The sequence below is a fragment of the Salvelinus namaycush genome, chromosome 5 (genome assembly GCF_016432855.1).
Source record: "Salvelinus namaycush isolate Seneca chromosome 5, SaNama_1.0, whole genome shotgun sequence".
NCBI lineage: Eukaryota > Metazoa > Chordata > Actinopteri > Salmoniformes > Salmonidae > Salvelinus > Salvelinus namaycush.
In genome coordinates this window covers 64,698,287-64,717,399 of record NC_052311.1, presented here as the reverse complement: position 1 = coordinate 64,717,399, position 19,113 = coordinate 64,698,287, and the positions used below count along the sequence as shown (strand labels likewise).

Sequence of the window (19,113 nt, the reverse complement as noted above, 5' to 3'; positions counted from 1 at the left end):
TGTAGAAAAACAGTGAAGACATCAAACTATGAAATAACACATATGGAATCATGTAGTAACCCCAAAAGTGTTAAATAAATCATAATCAAATATTTTTCTTCAAATAGCCACCCTTTGCCTTGATGACAGCTTTGCACACTCTTGGCATTCTCTCAACAAGCTTCACCTGGAATGCTTTTCTAACAGTCTTGAAGGAGTTCCCACATATGCTGAGGCCAGGTCATCTGATGCAGCACTCCATAACTCTCCTTTGTCAAATAGCCCTACACAGCCTGGAGGTGTGTTGGGTCACTGTCCTGTTGAAAAACAAATTATAGTACCACTAAGCCCAAACCAGATGGGATGGCGTATCGCTGCAGAATGCTGTGGTAGCCATGCTGGTTAAGTGATGAAGTACTGCATCAGATGACCTAGCCTCCACAATCACCTGACCTCAACCCAATTGAGATGGTTTGGTATGAGTTGGACCGCAGAGTGAAGGAAAAGCAGCCAACAAGTGCTCAGCATATGTGGGAACTCCTTCAAGACTGTTGGAAAAGCATTCCAGGTGAATCTGGTTGAGAGAATGCCAAGAGTGTGCAAAGCTGTCATTAGGGCAAACGGTGGCTACTTTGAAGAATCTCAAATCTAAAATACATTTTGATTTGTTAACCCTTTTTTGGTTACTACATGATTCCATATCTGTTATTTCATAGTTTTTATGTCTTCACTATTATTCTACAGTTTAGAAAATAGTAAAATGAAGAAAAACCCTTGTCCAAACTTTTGACTGGTACTGTAAGTAGTACTTTAAAGTATTTTTACTTAAGTACTTTACACCACTGGATTTTATTTGGTTTGAGTGTATATCTGGCCTTTGCCTGAGTCTTGTTTGTGTGTGCTGAGCGTGTTCCTCTAATTGACCTGAATATGAGCAGCCATCTGTTGGTCTGAAGGCTCTGTGCTGGACAGGGCTGGGCTATAGGCTATAGGCTGCCAGTCAGACTGCCTGGAGTATACAGGCAGATTAATCAGGCCAATTATCATGTTAAGATGTAGGTGAACCACCCCGTGTGGCAGTGAAGATAGTAGAGTGTGTGTGTATGTGTTAGTGTTTGTGGATGAGTACATGGTCAATTTCAAGGATTGACAATCTGTAAAGTTGACAGCGGGAAATGAAAAATGCAGCAGGTGTCTTCTGAGCATAATGCAATGTATTATCAACACCAGTGTTGTTGGGGTTATTTTCATTTCAACTACAAAAGTTCACTAAATTAATCGTAATTCAATTTCTCAATTGAAAATCCATATTGACTAATTAAATTAAATTGCCTTTTCAATTCCTGGTATGAACTTTCCAGAATTGACAGAATCTAAATGGAATTGATCCCAACCCTGCAGCATGTAGTATAGCCTACAGAGAAAGAGACTGTGGAAAGGTTGGGGTGAGCCGAGAGAGAGAGAGATGTGTTAACACACTCCCCTAGAGTAAATCTCACAATCTGATCAGTGTATGTGGTGAGGTGGATTAACTAACTGACCAACGGAACAGGAGCAGGACACACAGGTTCTCAGGTAAGGACACTTTCTTTCTGTTCAACAATGTGTAGATTATGACCATTCAGGTTGGATTTATTGACTTTCATTCCAAAATGAATTAGATTATTTCAAGTTCAGTTTGATGTTAGATACAGGTGTATTTCTCTCCAAGGTGATGCTTTCTATCCATTACTACAAGCGTTTCTATGGGTCTCTGTCATTACATTCTGACTGACCGAGGGGTCATCTACAAACTTTGTAAACCTGTCTAGTGAAATTCAACTCAATTGATATTACTTTTACCCATTTATCAGATATACTCTGGTTGTGCTGTGTAGAGGCCAGGATTGGGGTCAATTGTTCTTCAATCTAGGAGATGACTGGAATTCAAATTTGTATAAATCCTCAATTAGATTGGAATTGACAACCCAACCCTGAAAATTATATTGTCTTGCTTCGGTGGTCTCCTTCTGGCTTTGGTAAACTCTACTTAATTGCAAACATAGCCACCATATGAGCAGATATTAGGTTTTTGTTGGTCAGCCCTTTTCTAATTAGTGTTAAATGTGCCAGTCAGCTTTAAATGTATCAGTAATCACTGACTTCAATGCACACTTTAACCATATGGTGCCCGTAGGCCTACTATAAAGTTAAGCTCCCCCTCCCACATACACACACACACACACATACACACACACACACACACACACACACACACACACACACACACACACACACACACACACACACACACACACACACACACACACACACACACACACACACACACACACACACACACACACACACACAGCAGAGGAAAATGTTCTTGTCTCTCGACTCTGTCAGCCTAATAAGTATTTGTAATTAGGTTAATTGGAAGATCTGTGAAAGATAATAAAGGTAGGGCTAAAAAGGCCAAAGAATTGAGATTGGGTGAAACAGGGTTGTGTGGCTCGACAATCTGGCTCTCCTCTAAGCCAGTGTTTCCCAAACTCGGTCCTGGGGCCGCCCCTGGGTACATGTTTTGTTTTTTGCCCTAGCACTATGTAACAGTATAACTTTATGGCGTCCCCTCGCCCCGACCCGGGAGCGAACCAGGGACCCTCTGCACACATCAACAACTGACACCCACGAAGCATCGTTACCCATCGCTCCACAAAAGCCGCGGCCCTTGCAGGGCAAGGGGAACCACTACTTCAACTCAAGGTCTCAAAGCGAGTGACGTAACCAATTGAAACGCTATTAGCGCGCACCACCGCTAACTAGCTAGCCATTTCACATCCGTTACACTCACCCCCCTTTCGACCTCCTCCTTTTCCGCAGCAACCAGTGATCCGGGTCAACAGCATCAATGTTACAGTATAACTTTAGTACGTCCCCTCACCCCGACCTCGGGCGCGAACCAGGGACCCTCTGCACACATCAACAACGGTCACCCACGAAGCATTATTACCCATCGCTCCACAAAAGCCGCGGCCCTTGCAGAGCAAGGCGAACCACTACTTCAACTCAAGGTCTCAAAGCGAGTGACGTAACCGATTGAAACGCTATTAGCGCGCACCACCGCTAACTAGCTAGCCATTTCACATCCGTTACAACTACACAGCTGATTCAAGTCACAAACTCATCTTCAAGCTTATATTATATTAGATATTATCTCTCTCTCTCTTTATGGCCATATGAATGACTGTCAGTTGAACTCTGCAGTTGAACAGGGTCAAACAATGTCTGGATTGGGAGCGACAGGTGGCCATCACGGTTTTAGCTGTCACCCCACCTGCCCACACATCTTTATTTACGGTACATTAAAAATACATCCAATGGTGATTAGATGTGATTAGGAGTGTCTGATTGCTATGGTAGACCGTAACGCCTCAATAGAAAACTGTCGATCGGGCTGGTCATAGAAGTAAGAGCAGCAGACGCTTGAACATGCATGACAAGGTGTGAGTGATCATCAAGAGATTTCTTAAGCAGCCAGTAAAAACGACATTATAATTTCAGAACATACTCTATTCTTAATAATGTGAAGGCTTAGATGCTCACTTTATTTCTTACTGATTTACTTATTTTTTGGTGTTTTTGTTATAATGATCTGGTGTGCATGCTATCGGTACTCTGTGATTTTGTTTTATTCCAGGCCAATCCCTTGATTAATCTCTCAAAAGCCAATTAATGCATCAACCCTGCAGATGGAATACTGCACTACAGTCAGGCACGTGCGTGTAAAAAAACAAAAAAACAATGACTTTTTATTTGATTTAGTCTATTCTCTCTCTTGTAACTTCAAATGCAACGAATTGCCTATCGGTTTACAATGAGTACCGCCAGTAGTAGATTAGTAGCATGTGTTGCCTCACGGTCAGGGACAGGGAAGACTGCAGTTTGACTGTTTGTTAGCAGAACAAATTTAAAATAAGACAGCATAGTCTAGCTAACTAGCTGATCCATCTAGTCTACATCAGCGATTATCAGATACTATATAGACCGCGGTAGTGGTTCTAGCAAGATAATTAACTAACTTCCTTTCATCTTTGAGCTGGCTTAGTCTACAATGTATGATGAGTGAGTGTGTTTTGGTAGAAAAGTAAAGCCTATGTTAAAACAAATCATGGAGAAGTTGGCTACAGGAGCAGTAGAAAAATATAAATGGAATGACGGTCATTTTGGAGGGGGGCCCCCTTTTTCTCACTTTGAGACCACCAAAGATCTGTGCACGGCCCTGCCTAGAGTACAGTACTGGCTTCCACATCTACAACTGCAGCCTTGTAGTCTTCCAAACAGCATCCACAGCAATAGAAGGGGAACTACCGGTCCCTGCTACTTTGTGTGCTGTCCTAGACCAAAAGTTACTCAGCTGCATTCTAAACCTCATACTTTTCTTGCAGGTGCTTTCCACAACAGCCCTGGTTCTCCCACACCATAAAATAAGACACTTTCAGAGGTATCAGACCACAGAGCTATTGGAATATAGCTTTTCTGGGACATGCTGCTTTTAATTCAAAAGAGATAAACTTACTCACATCAGACATTTTAAAATGGAGTCTATTTCTTCAACCTCAAACCATACTCAAAGAGTGCTGAAAATGGGACACAAGTGCATCTCTAAACCCTCGCCGTTACAAACACTCATCCTCTCCACCATCCTCCTCTTCATCTCCCCTACCTCTGCCATGCCAGGGCCTGACTATGGAGGCCACCCGCGGTTCATCTGCATTCCCGTCCCTGCCGATACCGACCCTGCCTGCTTCCCCTCTGGGGGGCCAGTCATGGGGCCTAGCGGGGCAGGGCACCACGCGCCTCCTGTAGGGCCCCCGAACAATAATGGCTGGTGGGGAATGACAGAGGAGGCTAAAACCACTATTTTACACCTGAGAGAGAGCCTGGTGCAGCAGAAAGAGACCATCCTGGATATGAGAGAGACCATCAGGGAGCTGACCGCCAAGCTCACCCTGTGTGAGGGCTCTGGGCCGGGCATCGGGGCTCACAACGACCACCATGAACCTCCATCTCATCACGGAGGGGCTGTCAGCCATCTGCCTTACGCTGACAACGGTCACCATGGCAACCAGCAGGGTCACCATGGAAACAACAACCATGCCTTGGATGCAGCCGAACACTACCCTGGGAATGGGGGGCACCGGTTGGACAGTGGGCATAACAACAGGGGGAAGGATAAACACTCAACACCAGAGGATATGATATCATCAAAATCGCCGGAGGAACTGGGCAGGATGCTGCAGGCCCTTAAAGAGAGAATGGATAACCTGCAGGTGAGAGAGAGTTCCGTTTAGTACAGAAAATAGATCATAGAGATAGGATGGGGTCATGAGGAAAGAGATAAAAGAATGACAGAGGGATAAGAGACAGAGACTAAAATCAGGATTAAGGGATTACTTTAAATTGTTTTGGATAAAAGCGTCTGCTAAATGGCAGATTACTATATTATAAGAAGTGGGGTGTAATGTGTTTTCACGTGTCACTTCCTTGTCTTGTCTCAGGTCAGGTGATGCACATGCCATTGGACTTTTTGGTCAAATAAACAAATCAAGCTGAATAAGAGCTCGGGATAATTACATCTGTTAATCAGTTAATCACATGAAAGTACCACCCTGCCATGCGAGACACCATCTGCCACAGGCAGACAGAGTTCTACATCTTGTTTTCTGGCATCAAAATCCTTGATTTGTAAAAACAATCAAGGATCACCATTGTCCCTTTCCTCTGCTACACTGCCAGCCCTGTCTGACTGTCTGGAGCAGAACAGTGGGGTTGGATGATCACCCTGTCAAAGTCCAAATGGTCACACTAGACAAGGTTATTGAGCACTGACGGTTTAAATGGATTCTGCTTGAGTACGCTTGGTAGGGTTTGGTATGGTTGGGTGGGTGGGTTTGAGATGAGCAGGGCAGAGCTAGCTGGGCAAGTTTAAGATTGGTAGAGAGAGTTAGGTTAGCTTGGTAGATGGGTAAAATTAGTGTAGCTGGATGGAGCTGGGCAGGGCACATCATTCCTACCTGTTCTCTCTCTCTTGCTTTCTCTCGTAATCCAGGCTTTGTCGTCCAGGTTTGTGGCCTGATTATCAGGCTGTAAGTGGAGATCATGATAATTGACACTGATCTCAGATCTGTACCCTCTGCTGCCCGTGCCATCTGTCTATCGTCACGGTCCCACAGAGAGACCACAAGTCAACGATGTAGAAACTGTCAAATAGCAATACTTTTCTCACTTATCTCTCAATCTGTTTCTCAATCTCAACCATAATAAAAAAAGAATGTACGTACTGTAGTCAACAGTAAATAAGGGTAGTGTTTGTGTCTCCCTCCCCAGCAGTCACGGAACACCTCCACCACCTACTCCAGCTCTCTGAAGGAGCTCCTCCAGAGGAAGATCAGTGCTCTGGAGCAGCAGATGCACCACACCGCTGCTGCCCTCAGCAGCAGCCCCAATCACCATGACGACAGCGATCACCACGATGACGGGCACCATGAAGACCACGACGATGACGGGCATCACGATGACAGTCACCATGACAATCACCATGACAATGACGGGCATCACGACGACAGTCACCATGACGACCACCCCGATGATCACCATGATGATGGGCAACACGACAACGAGGCAGATAGCCATGGTTACCTGCAGAGAACGGGTTTTCGCATACCAGGGCCCAAGGCTGGCCTGCACTCCAACAACAAACTGGACTCTCTACTGAATAACCTGCACCATACAGGTACCAACAGCAGGAAGAAGACCAAGACCCCTGATGCCTTCCAGATCGGCTTCCCAATGAGAACCAACTACATGTACGGGAAGGTGAAGACGACCCTCCTCCACGAGATCTTTGCCCTCACCCTGTGTCTGTGGATAAAGGGGGGTGCAGGCCCCGGGCTGGGGACCCCCTTCTCCTACTCTGTACCAGGACAGGCCAACGAACTGGTGCTGATCGAGTGGGGCAACAACCCCATGGAGCTGCTGGTGGATGACAAGGTGAGACAGGGAGAGAGAGGGTTGAGTAGAGAGTGGCCATGTCTGAATACCCATACTAGTGTATTACAGACCTAAACTGCATACTCATTTCGGCTTTGGTCTAGTGGAATTCACTCGTCTTTTCATCTTTTCCAACGTGTTTGACAACAGCTGATAATCAGAGAAATTGACGTGCTGTACCAAAATTAACGAATTGTGGGAGTCTATTTTTGAAATGTCAGTCTATTTATAAAACTGTATTTTTTTCTGCATACTATTTACACTGAACAAAAATATAAACGCAACGTATAAAGTGTTGGTCCCATGTTTCATGAGCTGAAATAAAAGATACCCATACATTTTCCATACTCACAAAAAGCTTATTTCTCTCAACTTTTGTGCAGAAATTTGTTTACATCCCTGTTAGTGAGAATTTTTCCTTTGCCAAGATCATCCATCCACCTGACAGGTGTAGCTTAACAAGAAGCTGATTAAACAGCATGATCATTACACAGGTGCGCCTTGTGCTAGGGACAATAAAAGGCCACTCTAAAATGTGCAGTTTTGTCACACAACACAATGCCACAGATGTCTCAAGTTTAGAGGGAGCATGCAATTGGCATGCTGACTGCAGGATAGTCCACCTGAGCTGTTGCCAGATAATTGAATGTTCATTTCTCTACCATAAGCCGCCTCCAACATTGTTTTAAAGAATTTGGCAGTACCTCCAACCGGCCTCACAACCACAGACCTCATGTATGGCATCGTGTGGGCGAGCGGTTTTCTGATGTCAACGTTGTGAACAGAGTGCCCCATGGTGGTGGTGGGGTCATGGTATGGGCAGGCAGAAGCTACAGACAACAAACACAATTGCATTTTATTAATGGCAATTTGAATGCACAGAGATACCATGACGAGATCCTGAGGCCCATTGTCGTGCCATTCATCCGCCGCCAAGGATCTGTATACAATTCCTGGTAGCTGAAAATGTCCCAGTTCTTCCATGGCCTGCATACTCAACAGACATGTCACCCATTGAGCATGTTTGGGATGCTCTGCATCGACGTTTACGACTGCGTGTTCCAATTCCTGCCAATATTCAGCAACTTCGCACAGCCATTGAAGAGGAGTGGGACAACATTCCACAAGGCCACAATCAACTGTCTGATCAACTCTATGCGAAGGAGATGTGTCGCACTGGATGATGCAAATGGTGGTCACACCAGATACTGACTGGTTTTCTAATCCACACCCCTACTTTTTTTTTAAAGGTATCTGTGACCAACAGATGCATATCTGTATTCCCAGTTGTGAAATCCATAGATTAGGGCCTAATGAATTCATTTCAATTGATTGATTTCCTTACATGAACTGTAAATCAGTAAAATAATTAAAATTGTTGCATGTTGTGTTTATATTTTTGTTCAGTATAGTATGCTAGAATGGGTATTCGGACATGGCCAGAGTGCATGCTATATAACGCTCTTGGCTTTAACACTTCAGCTGTGAGAATAAAAGCCATGTAAGCCATGTCTCTGTAGCCAAAGGATTAGCCCAGAAGGCCTGTTGGACTCAGTAGCTCAGATGCTCAGTATATAATAACTAGGCTACACTGAAGAGCATTGTAACTCCGAAGGTTAACCGAATGGACTTTCTGACACCAGTGATCCGTCTTAATGGCGTGACGATGACGTCAGAGAGCAGCTTACTTAGACAGCAGGTGGAGAGAGTCTCAGCCAGAGTGTGAATTACACCATGACTTTCGTGGGTCTCTATCAATTTAGATTTTTATTTTTTATGGGACTAATAATAGACATAATTTAAACTGTAAAAAATGTATTACCTTTTAATGTGACATTAACACAACCAGTCATGATATTTTCATCTGATTGTCAAACAAATCACTTCTAAATGTAGGCTACCTATGCGTGTTCATCCACTCCAAAATAATTCCAGCATCCAAACTGCATGTACAGTTGAAGTCAGAAGTTTCCATACACCTTAGCCAAATGCATTTAAACTCGGTTTTTCACAATTCCTGACATTTAATCCTAGTAAAAATTCCCTGTCTTAGGTCAGTTAGGATCACCACTTTATTTTAAGAATGTGAAATGTCAGAATAATAGTAGAGAATTATTTCTTTCAGCTTTTATTTCTTTCATCACATTCCCAGTCAGAAGTTTACATACACTCAATTACTATTTGGTAGCATTGCCCTTAAATTGTTTAACTTGGGTTAAACGTTTCGGGTAGCCTTCCACAAGCTTCCCACAATAAGTTGGGTGAATTTTGGCCCATTCCTCCTGACAGAGCTGATGTAACTGAGTCAGGTTTGTAGGCCTCCTTGCTCAAACACGCTTTTTCAGTTCTGCCCACAAATTTTCTATAGGATTGAGGTTAGGGCTTTGTGATCGCCACTCCAATACCTTCACTTTGTTGCCCTGAAGCCATTTTGCCACAACTTTGGAAGTATGCTTGGGGTCATTGTCCATTTGGAAGACCCATTTGCGACCAAGCTTTAACTTCCTGACTGATGTCTTGAGATGTTGCGTCAATATATCCACATAATTTTCCATCCTCATGATGCCATCTACTTTGTGAAGTGCACCACACCCTCCTGCATCAAAGCACCCCCACAACATGATGCTGCCACCCCTGTGCTTCACAGTTGGGATGGTGTTCTTTGGCTTGCAAGCCTCCCGCTTTTTCCTCCAAACATAACGATGGTCATTATGGCCAAACAGTTATATTTTTGTTTCATCAGACCAGAGGACATTTCTCCAAAAATTACGATCTTTGTCCCCATGTGCAGTTGCAAACCGTAGTCTGGCTTTTTTATGGCGGTTTTGGAGCAGTGGCTTCTTCCTTGCTGAGCGGCCTTTCAGGTTATGTCGATATAGGACTTGTTTTACTGTTGATATAGATATTTTTGTACCTGTTTCCTCCAGCATCTTCACAAGGTCCTTTGCTGTTGTTCTGGGATTGATTTGCACTTTTCGCACCAAAGTACGTTCATCTCCAGGAGACAGAACGCGTCTCCTTCCTGAGCGGTATGACGGCTGCGCGGTCCCATGGTGTTTATACTTGTGTACTATTGTTTGTACAGATGAACGTGGAACCTTCAGGTGTTTGGAAATTGGTCCCAAGGATGAACCAGACTTGTGGAGGTCTGCAATTTTCTTTCTGAGTTCTTGGCTGATTTCTTTTGATTTTCCCATGATGTCAAGCATAGAGGCACTGCGTTTGAAGGTAGGCAGGTACACCTCCAATTTACTCAAATGATCTCAATTAGCCTATCAGAAGCTTCTAAAGCCATGACATCATTTTCTGGAATTTCCCAAGCTGTTTAAAGGCACAGTCAACTTAGTGTATGTAAACTTCTGACCCACTGGAATTGTGATACAGTGAAATATAAGTGAAATAATCTGTCTGTAAACAATTGTTAGAAAACATATCTGTACACAAAGTAGATGTCCTAACTGACATGCCAAAACTATAGTTTGTTAACAAGAAATATGTGGAGTTGTTGAAAAACACATTTTAATGTGTCAACTGTATACTTGCGCCATTTGATGAATGGAAATGGACATGTGTTACAAAACACCAAGAAGTGCGCCTAATGAAATTCAGCCATTGCCATTGATTAGGCCTACATTAATTGATGCTTCTTGCTGACAAATTGACCTTTTTTGTAGCCTGACAAGTCTGGACACCTGATAAACAGGATGGTCTGGTCATTCTAACACACGGTCAACTTACCAGACTAGGCGACAATGTGTAAGCCTATTACCATGAACTTCAAATAGATCTACCGGTAGACAATTATGTAGTGTTTTTTTAATTTATTGCCGGTCACAAAAAAAAAAGTAATGCTCCCTATACATTCAGTTGCGTTTTCCTTCCAGTAGGCTTACATCACTTCTGGTAGCCGACCCTCTCAGCAGAGGCAATTTTACACACACGAACACACACAGAACAGGTAGCCTACATCCAATATAATACATGAGTTAAATAAATCAAAACATGTTTTCCACCCTTGTTCATGAGTTAGTCAATAGTTAATGAGTTAATGCTTGGAGTCTTCACAGATCGTGTGACATAAAATACTTCCTTTCTGTCCTTACATTGATGAAAATGATGACAGTGTTATTTATCATTATTAAGCATTTAACAATTGAATTAGAACATTGAACGTTAATCATTTATCCTCTTCTAACCAAAGAGTCACCTTGTAGGCCTACTGTCATTAACGTATAGCCTACTTGTTGGACGGATTGGATGCACATTGGTGTCTAGCTGGAGACTAGTTGTCTAGTGATATTGTCTACCATCATCAGCTGATCCAGGAAAGAAAACAAATATTGATAGAAAATAATAAAGCGAAATAAATGGTCTACTACTTTTGGCCACGGATGGCACAGAGAAACCGAGGTAAAGACAGTTTCAAGTCGGATATTCAACGGATATTCGTGCTTCCAAACCTCAATAGCTTTCAAACCACTTGAGCCACAAACTCCAAATAAGTATCATTATGTTGGAAAAATTGCGCACAAGTCTTATTTTCACGATTTGGATATTAATTCGCTTTCCAAAGCTCATAAACGTGGAGATGTGAACAGCATTTTGTATTCCTAGTTGAATTAGTTAGGGAGCATAAACAAAGTACAAACTTTTTTCAGAATCTACATTCAGTGGCCCTACACATTGCACACCCTTTAGTTTATCCATTTTCCTCTCGCTCGATTTTACATAAATGTCTCAAACTTTCTAATTTCAATAGCTCCTTGGTCATGTGACCTACTGACCTCAAACAAGGTTCAGAATGTACACTCGGTGAGCCTACACATTGCACACCCTTTAGTTTGTCATTTTCGTCTCACAAGATTTTGCATACATTTTTCAAACTTTCTAATTTGTTACCTACTGACCTCAAACTACTTTCAGAATGTCCACAGACTGGCGGAGATGGGCGCCGCGAGGCGTCCAGTGCGGTAACGTGACCGATCCCGGAGAAGCTGGCGGGAGCCCCGGGGAGAGTTCTCTTTTCTTTGTGAAGGGCAAGACGCCCTGGAATGGGAATGGGAATGGGATCGACCCAAGAGATGGGCCCAAGCCCTGGAAAGTGTTGCGGTTCCGGCGGCGTCCTGTGAGCTCTCGCTGGCCCTTGAAAATCCGGGGGAGAGGGTGTAAATCTCACGCCGGGCCGTACCCATATCCGCAGGTCTTCAAGGTGAACAGCGTCTGGCATGTTAAAACAATGTAGGTAAGGGAAGTCGGCAAGTCAGATCCGTAACTTCGGGATAAGGATTGGCTCTAAGGGCTGGGTCGGTCGGGCTGGGGTGCGAAGTTGGGTTCAAGCTGCGGCTGGGGGAGCAGTCGCTCCGTCGCCCTCCTCTCGCCACCGTTGGAAGTTCGTTATGCGGCCCATCTCGCGGTTTCTCGTGCGTGGTCTCGCAAAGGGCTGTGTGCGGGGCTTCGTCGGGTGGTGTCTGTCAGCAGGCCAAAGGCAGACCTGTGGGGGACTGGGTTCGGCAGTTGGTGGCAGCGACTCTGGACGCGTCCTGGGCCCTTCTCGCGGATCTCCCCAGCTACGTCGCTCGCCGGCCCTATTCACGCTGGGTCTCCGGCGGGTTGCATCGGCTGGCGCCTAGCAGCTGACTTAGAACTGGTGCGGACCAGGGGAATCCGACTGTTTAATTAAAACAAAGCATTTCGAAGGCCCGAGGTGGCTGTTGACGTGATGTGATTTCTGCCTAGTGCTCTGAATGTCACAGTGAAGAAATTCAATGAAGCATGAGTAAACGGCGGGAGTAACAATGACTCTCTGAAAGAGTCCTTAGCCTTAGTAAGGGAGATAACGAGGTAGCCTTCTAGCAGGGCTCTTCCAATCCCTCCCTGTATGTCACCTGTTTTCAGGTGTCGCTAATGATGCAAGCCAAACGGGAGTTACCTCGGTACTAGTCCGTACACAAAGAGAGTCCTGCAGATGGTGACGGCTGTTGATCGTTAACGGAAGGCGGCAGTCGGTCCTGGAATATGGGGCTTTCGGTCAAGCATGATAATGTGAGGGCGGCTCCACCAAACTCAATGATTTGCTGCGGGGCTCTTGTAAACAAATTCTGACCCTGACAGGAAGCCAATCAGAGAATGACATCTCGAACGCATCCCTGGCTTTGGCTGGGAGGGGGGAGTTAAGTCCTGGGAGAAGGCTGATGAAAGTGTACTACTCGCATCAGTCTGATCACAGAGCGGCTATGGTGAAACATTTAAACACACGTCCCCCGTATACTTAGCTAACTGTAAACCGCAAAGGTTTGAATCGAAAGCTGGCTTCGGCTGGACCCGCTAACAGTGGAACACTAAATGGAGATGGAATGTGCTTAGCGGTTATGGACACTGCCAGGTCTCAGGTCTGCCTGGGTGCAGAACTCTACACATTCTATGTGGGAGGAGAGCATGTGGAGATGGCATGTGCCTTACCATTAGCTGACACTACCAGGCCTCAGGCTTTCCTGAGTGCGGGACACCCCACATTGTAGATGGGGAGGTCTCACCCACGCTCACTAAATTCAAAGCGGAGTCTAAATCAGAATCCCCCCTAAACGTAACGATACCGTAGCACCACAGATCTTCGGATGGCCCAGGATAGCCTGCCTCTTTTGGCAGGTGAGTAGAGCCGTTCGTGACGGGGTTGGAGTGCGGCCGGATGAGTTGCCACCCCTCTCCTGATGCGCACAGCATTTTGTGGGAAACCTGGTGCTAAATCACTTGTAGACGACCTGATTCTGGGTCAGGGTTTCGTACGTAGTAGAGCAGCTCACTCGCTGCAATCTATTGAAAGTCGGCCCTCGATCCAAGCTTTTGTTGGGGACGGAAAACATTTTCCTCCACCATACCCCTTCTTTACTTACAGGTTACCAGGTGCACACAGAAGGGCCAGGGACCAGAGGCCAGACACAGAGTGTGAGAGAGCCCAGGCAGGCAGGTAGAAGGCGTAAGACATTGACATGGGGCTCTGGATAGGTAGGGGGCTAGGTGGTGGTCGCCCATCCGGCCAGGCTCGTCCTCTGGTGGGACTGTGAGTCAGGTTGGGACTCGCTGTGGAAGTCAAAGGGTCACCAGGTGCACGAGGAGGCCTCCATCAAGGCGGTGGGCACTCAGAGTTTGAGCATGGGCGGCCGGACTTGGGGGCCATGGAGGTTGGAGTGGGGACTTAGTCTCTGAGTGGAAAAAAGCGGGCGGGTCACCAGGTGCATAGAGCCTGTTTCGGGTTACCAGGTGCACAGAGCCTATTTCAGGTTACCAGGTGCACATGGTTCCTGACAGCGGGAATATGACGTCTTAGTGTCCGGGGAGGGGTGCTTAAGTGTGGGTGTCCCAGTTCGCCTGGTGAGCAAGGCTGAGCCCCGGCCGTGACGCGGTGATGGGTGATGCCCAGTGAGAGGGGTGTTGACTGGGTAGGGAGAGTAGGTGTGGAGGCCTGGAGGTCTGTAGTTCCAGGGAGTAAGCTATACACTCTCAGACCCAGGGAGAGGGCAGGCAGGCGGGCAGGGAGTGTAGGCCTAGAAGCCTCGAGTCAGAGGTCACCAGGTCAATGGGGGCCTGCCTGGAGTTCAGGAAGGCCCCAGGGAGAAGGCCCAAGTGAATAGGTGTGAGTGACACTGTCCTTCTGGGGAGCAGAACAGGCAATTAATGTAAAATCGTGTGAGATGAAAATGGACAAACGAAAGGTTATGCTACATATAAGGCTATTCAGTGGATATTCTGAAAGTAGTTTGAGGGTTGTAGGTCACATGGCCAAGGAGCTATTGAAATTAGAAAGTTTGAAACATTCATGTCAGATCACCTGAGATGAAAAGTGACCAACTAAAGAGTGTGCAATATAGAAGGGTAGTCAGTAGACATTCTGAACCTTGCTTGAGTCTAGTAGGTCACATGACCAAGGAGCTATTGACATTTTAAATGTAAATAAATTCATGTAAAATCGAGTGAGATGAAAATGGACAAACTAAAGGGTGTGCAATGTGTAGGCCCACTGAGTGTACATTCTGAACCGTGTTTGAGTCCAGTAAGTCACATGACCTAGGAGCTATTGAAATTAGAAACATTGAAAAACATTACAAATTAATGTAAAATTGTGTGAGATTAAAATGGACAAACGAAAGGTAGTGCTACATTTAAGGCTACTCAGTGGATATTCTGACAGCAGTTTTAGGGTTGTAGCTCACATGACCAGAGAGCTATTGACATTTGAAACAATGAAAAACAGAACAATTCATTTAAAATCACCTGAGATGAAAATGGATGAACTAACGGGTGTGCAATATATAAGGCTAGTGACTGAATGTTCTGAAAGTAGTTTGAGGGTTGTAGGTCACATGACCAAGGAGCTATTGAAATTAGAAACATTGAAAAACATTGAAAATGTATGTGAGAAAATGTATAAATTGTGTGAGATGAAAATGGACAAACAAAAGGTTGTGCTAGATATAAGGCTATTCGGTGGATATTCTGAAAGTAGTTTGAGGGTTGTAGGTCATAAGACTAAGAGAAGCTATTGAAATTTGAATCTTTAAAATATTCTCGAGAAATCTCATGAGATGCAAATGGACAAACAAAAGGGTGTGCAATGTGTAGGCCCACTGAGTGTACATTATAAACCTTGTTTGATGTTAAAATAAAGAAATTTAAATAAATCATTTTAAATAGTGTGAGATGTAAACCGACAAAAAAAAAGTGTGTGCAATGTGTGTCTATGCCATGGAGTTAGCTACAACCCGTTTTGAAGTTTTAGGAGAAATGGTTAAAGAGCTATTGAAATTTGAAAAATGTGATTTGTCACTATGTTGATGGTCCCTAACTGCTGTTGGTGGACGTAAGGAAAACGACAGGCAAATATCTGTTGAATATCCAACATGAATCTGTTTTTACCATCGGTCACAGAGAACACCAGTACCCACGCGCACCTGAAAAACAACGAATGAGCTAAACAGCTGACTGACAAACGCAAACAATGATAAATCAACGGATAAATCTAATGATTGGAATAAAGGCTATTTTTTATCAAGGACACATGGCAAACAAATGGCGAAAATTAGGAAGTACAAAGAAAAATCTATGCATAAAGGAACTCACCTTAGGCCGAAAGTCAGCACTACTGAGTGACAGTGCTGCCACATATAAATAAATGGTTTAAACCATGACAGAGAGGTGAGGGTATTTGTTTCATTTGTAAGCATTTATTTACATATTTACCATTGTAAAACATATTTACCACTACATTTTAAACAAACAGGAGAGTAGTTAATTTGCATAATTTAGAGACCCCCCCCAGTAATTCACAACCTTGGTCTCAGCCCTCATGAAAAAATACTACGGAGTTACTACTCAGCAATACTACACAAGATCTACACAACCCTACTGATTTTACTATTTGATTGCTATTGAGATGTGTAGTAAACCAGTAGTGATTTATGTAGTCATTTAAATAGTAAATGAGTGACAAATTGGGACCTTTCATCACTGGTGAACAATGCATATTTCCTATTGAAATCACTATATAATTCTCCCTTAATGACTTCTGTGTAACTTCTGAACTTTTGGGTATTTACTACTTTAAACCTACACATACCTACACAATTCCTACATGTTCACTATTGAATTACTACACAAAGCCTACTGCTGTATGCCTACTCAATCCCTATTGAATTACTACACAAAGCCTACTGCTGTATGCCTACTCAATCCCTATTGAATTACTACACAAAGCCTACTGCTGTATGCCTACTCAATCCCTATTGAATTACTACACAAAGCCTACTGCTGTATGCCTACTCAATCCCTATTGAATTTCTACTGCCATTTGTGCGTGTAGTGTCACTACTGATCACTACTGAATTTCTCCTGATCCTTTTTCATTTCCTAAAAAGTTATATAAACAGCTGAACAACGACATGAAAGTATTCATAAAACTTAAAGGAACTGGTGCCAGCATAAGGGCTAACTATGAAAGACAGGATGACGAAGGACGGAAGAGAATTACATTCAGAATTTGCAAAAACAGTAGCTAGCTAACAGCCAACTACTTCCTGTCTTGTCTTTTGTGGTCACGAAAAGCCGGTGTTGTCTGCCTGTAGTGTTTTGACCACTTATGTACTACCAACATCAAGTAGTAAAAACTCTACTTGATTACTATTGACAAGCCTGTGTAGTAAAGCTGTAGTGTTTCAACTACTTATTTACTACCAACATCAAGTCATCAAGTAGTACAAATCTTTACCTGTTTACTACAGGAAACACACAAGTTATCTCCTTGTGCTGTCAACTTGGTGGTACTCAATCCCTACTCTCCTCCCTTCCCCCCAGGCAGTGACTCTGCCCCTTTCTATCAGCGATGGGAAGTGGCACCATGTGTGCGTGACGTGGTCGACGAGGGACGGTGAGTGGGAGGCGTACCAGGACGGGGTGAAGAGGGGCTCTGGGGAGAACCTGTCCGCATGGCATCCCATCAAACCTGGAGGGGTCTTCATCCTCGGACAGGAACAGGTCATCTTCAAATTCTTTCAGTTGGTTGTTGAGTGTCTACAAAAAGCTTCTGCATTACACAAGACAAGAAAAGTGCACACTAAGCCATTTTCCCTGCGACCTCACTCATTAACCCCCAACAACAAACTGCTCCCCGGGCGCCTATGCAGTGGACGTTGATTGAGGCAGCCCACCGCGCTTCTCTGATTCAGAGGGGTTGGGTTAAATGCGGAAGCCACATTTCAGTTGAATGCATTCAGTTGTGCAACTGACTAGGTATCCCCCTTTCCCTTCCTTCCTTCCCTCCTCAGCCCATAAATTCACCTATTATTGACTGAGTCCCTTATCCTACTATAGCCTCCCTTTATGTATCATGCCACAGCTGTCTAGAACTCTAAGGCTATATTTACACAGGCACACCAATTCTGATCTTTTTTTTTACCACTAATTGGTCTTTTCAGCTATTTACAATAATTGGGCAAAGGATCAGAATTGGGCTACCAGTGTAAACGCAGCCCAAGCAGAGGGACTGTTGTGCGCTTGCCCTTAACCAACCACAAAAGCAGTCACTTCACTAGCATGGGCTTTCTCTCAGAAACAGTGGTCGTGGTTGTGGTTAAGGTCAGAGTCATTACTGTGTAATCCTCTGACCTCTGAACCCGGACCATGTCTCATTTAGAGCAGCAGATAGGTTTTGTCATATAACGAAGGCAGACTACCACCTACTACTACACACCATACATACAAAGCACAGGATGTTGGGGAGGACAGGCTCATGGTAATGGCTGGAGCAGAATAGGTGGAATGGTATCAAATACATCAAACACATGGTTTTCATTCGATCCCATTCCATTAGCTCTGTTCCGGACATTATTATGAGCCGTCCTTCCCTCAGCAGCATCCTGTGATCCAAAGCTAGCCACAAACAAACCCCATTATTTAGTTTAAATGCATTTATGGCTCCTTTCTTAAGTCCAAATCCTAACTTTAGAATGAGCCTAACATGACCTTGTCTCTCTCCTCCAGGACACTCTGGGAGGTCGTTTCGACGCCACGCAGGCGTTTATGGGGGACATCTCTGACCTCCAGATGTGGGCTAATGTCCTCACGGCCCATGACATCTACAGCCTGGCCTCCTGCAACAGCCACCTCAGCGGGGACGTGATCACCTGGTCCGAGAACGTGGTGGAGCTCCACGGAGGGGTCACCAAGTACCCCTTTGACCCCTGTCACTAAGGGCAACCAACTATTATGACATTACCAATGGATCCATATCACACACATACTTAAAAGTGCTCCTATCGAAGAAGGATTTTTTTACGATCCAGAGTGACTATGAGATCACACGGGATAGAGGATCCACTCCACTTAATATTACCACCTGACTAAAACTATGCCTTCCTTTTATTCTGAAAGACTGAAGACCTCCATTCCCAGAGACTGTGTTATGACTATTATGGAATTAAAATGTTTTGATAATGAAATGGACTATATATACAGTGCCTTCAGAAAGTATTCATACCCCTTGACTTATTCCACATTTTGTTGTGTTACAGCCTGAATTCTAAATGTATTAAATTATAACAAATGTTCACC

The 19,113-nt window shown here is 44.4% G+C and overlaps 1 protein-coding gene across 1 annotated transcript; it reads left to right on the top strand.

Moving 5' to 3' along the window:
• The first annotated feature begins 4,607 nt into the window (after window positions 1-4,607).
• On the top strand, window positions 4,608-18,753 carry LOC120047265 (neuronal pentraxin-1). Its single transcript, XM_038992792.1, has 4 exons — window positions 4,608-5,294; window positions 6,352-7,014; window positions 17,359-17,538; window positions 18,544-18,753. The coding sequence occupies exons 1-4, from the start codon at window positions 4,608-4,610 to the stop codon at window positions 18,751-18,753; spliced, it is 1,740 nt and encodes a 579-aa protein (XP_038848720.1).
• Window positions 18,754-19,113: the final 360 nt, after the last annotated feature.

Coding starts and splice junctions, on each gene's coding strand:
- LOC120047265 (XM_038992792.1), top strand. CDS start 4,608: ATGGGACACAAGTGCATCTCTAAACCCTCGCCGTTACAAACACTCATC. Junction 7,015..17,358: donor AGCTGCTGGTGGATGACAAG/GTGAGACAGGGA, acceptor CCTTCCCCCCAG/GCAGTGACTCTGCCCCTTTC. Junction 17,539..18,543: donor TCATCCTCGGACAGGAACAG/GTCATCTTCAAA, acceptor TCTCTCCTCCAG/GACACTCTGGGAGGTCGTTT.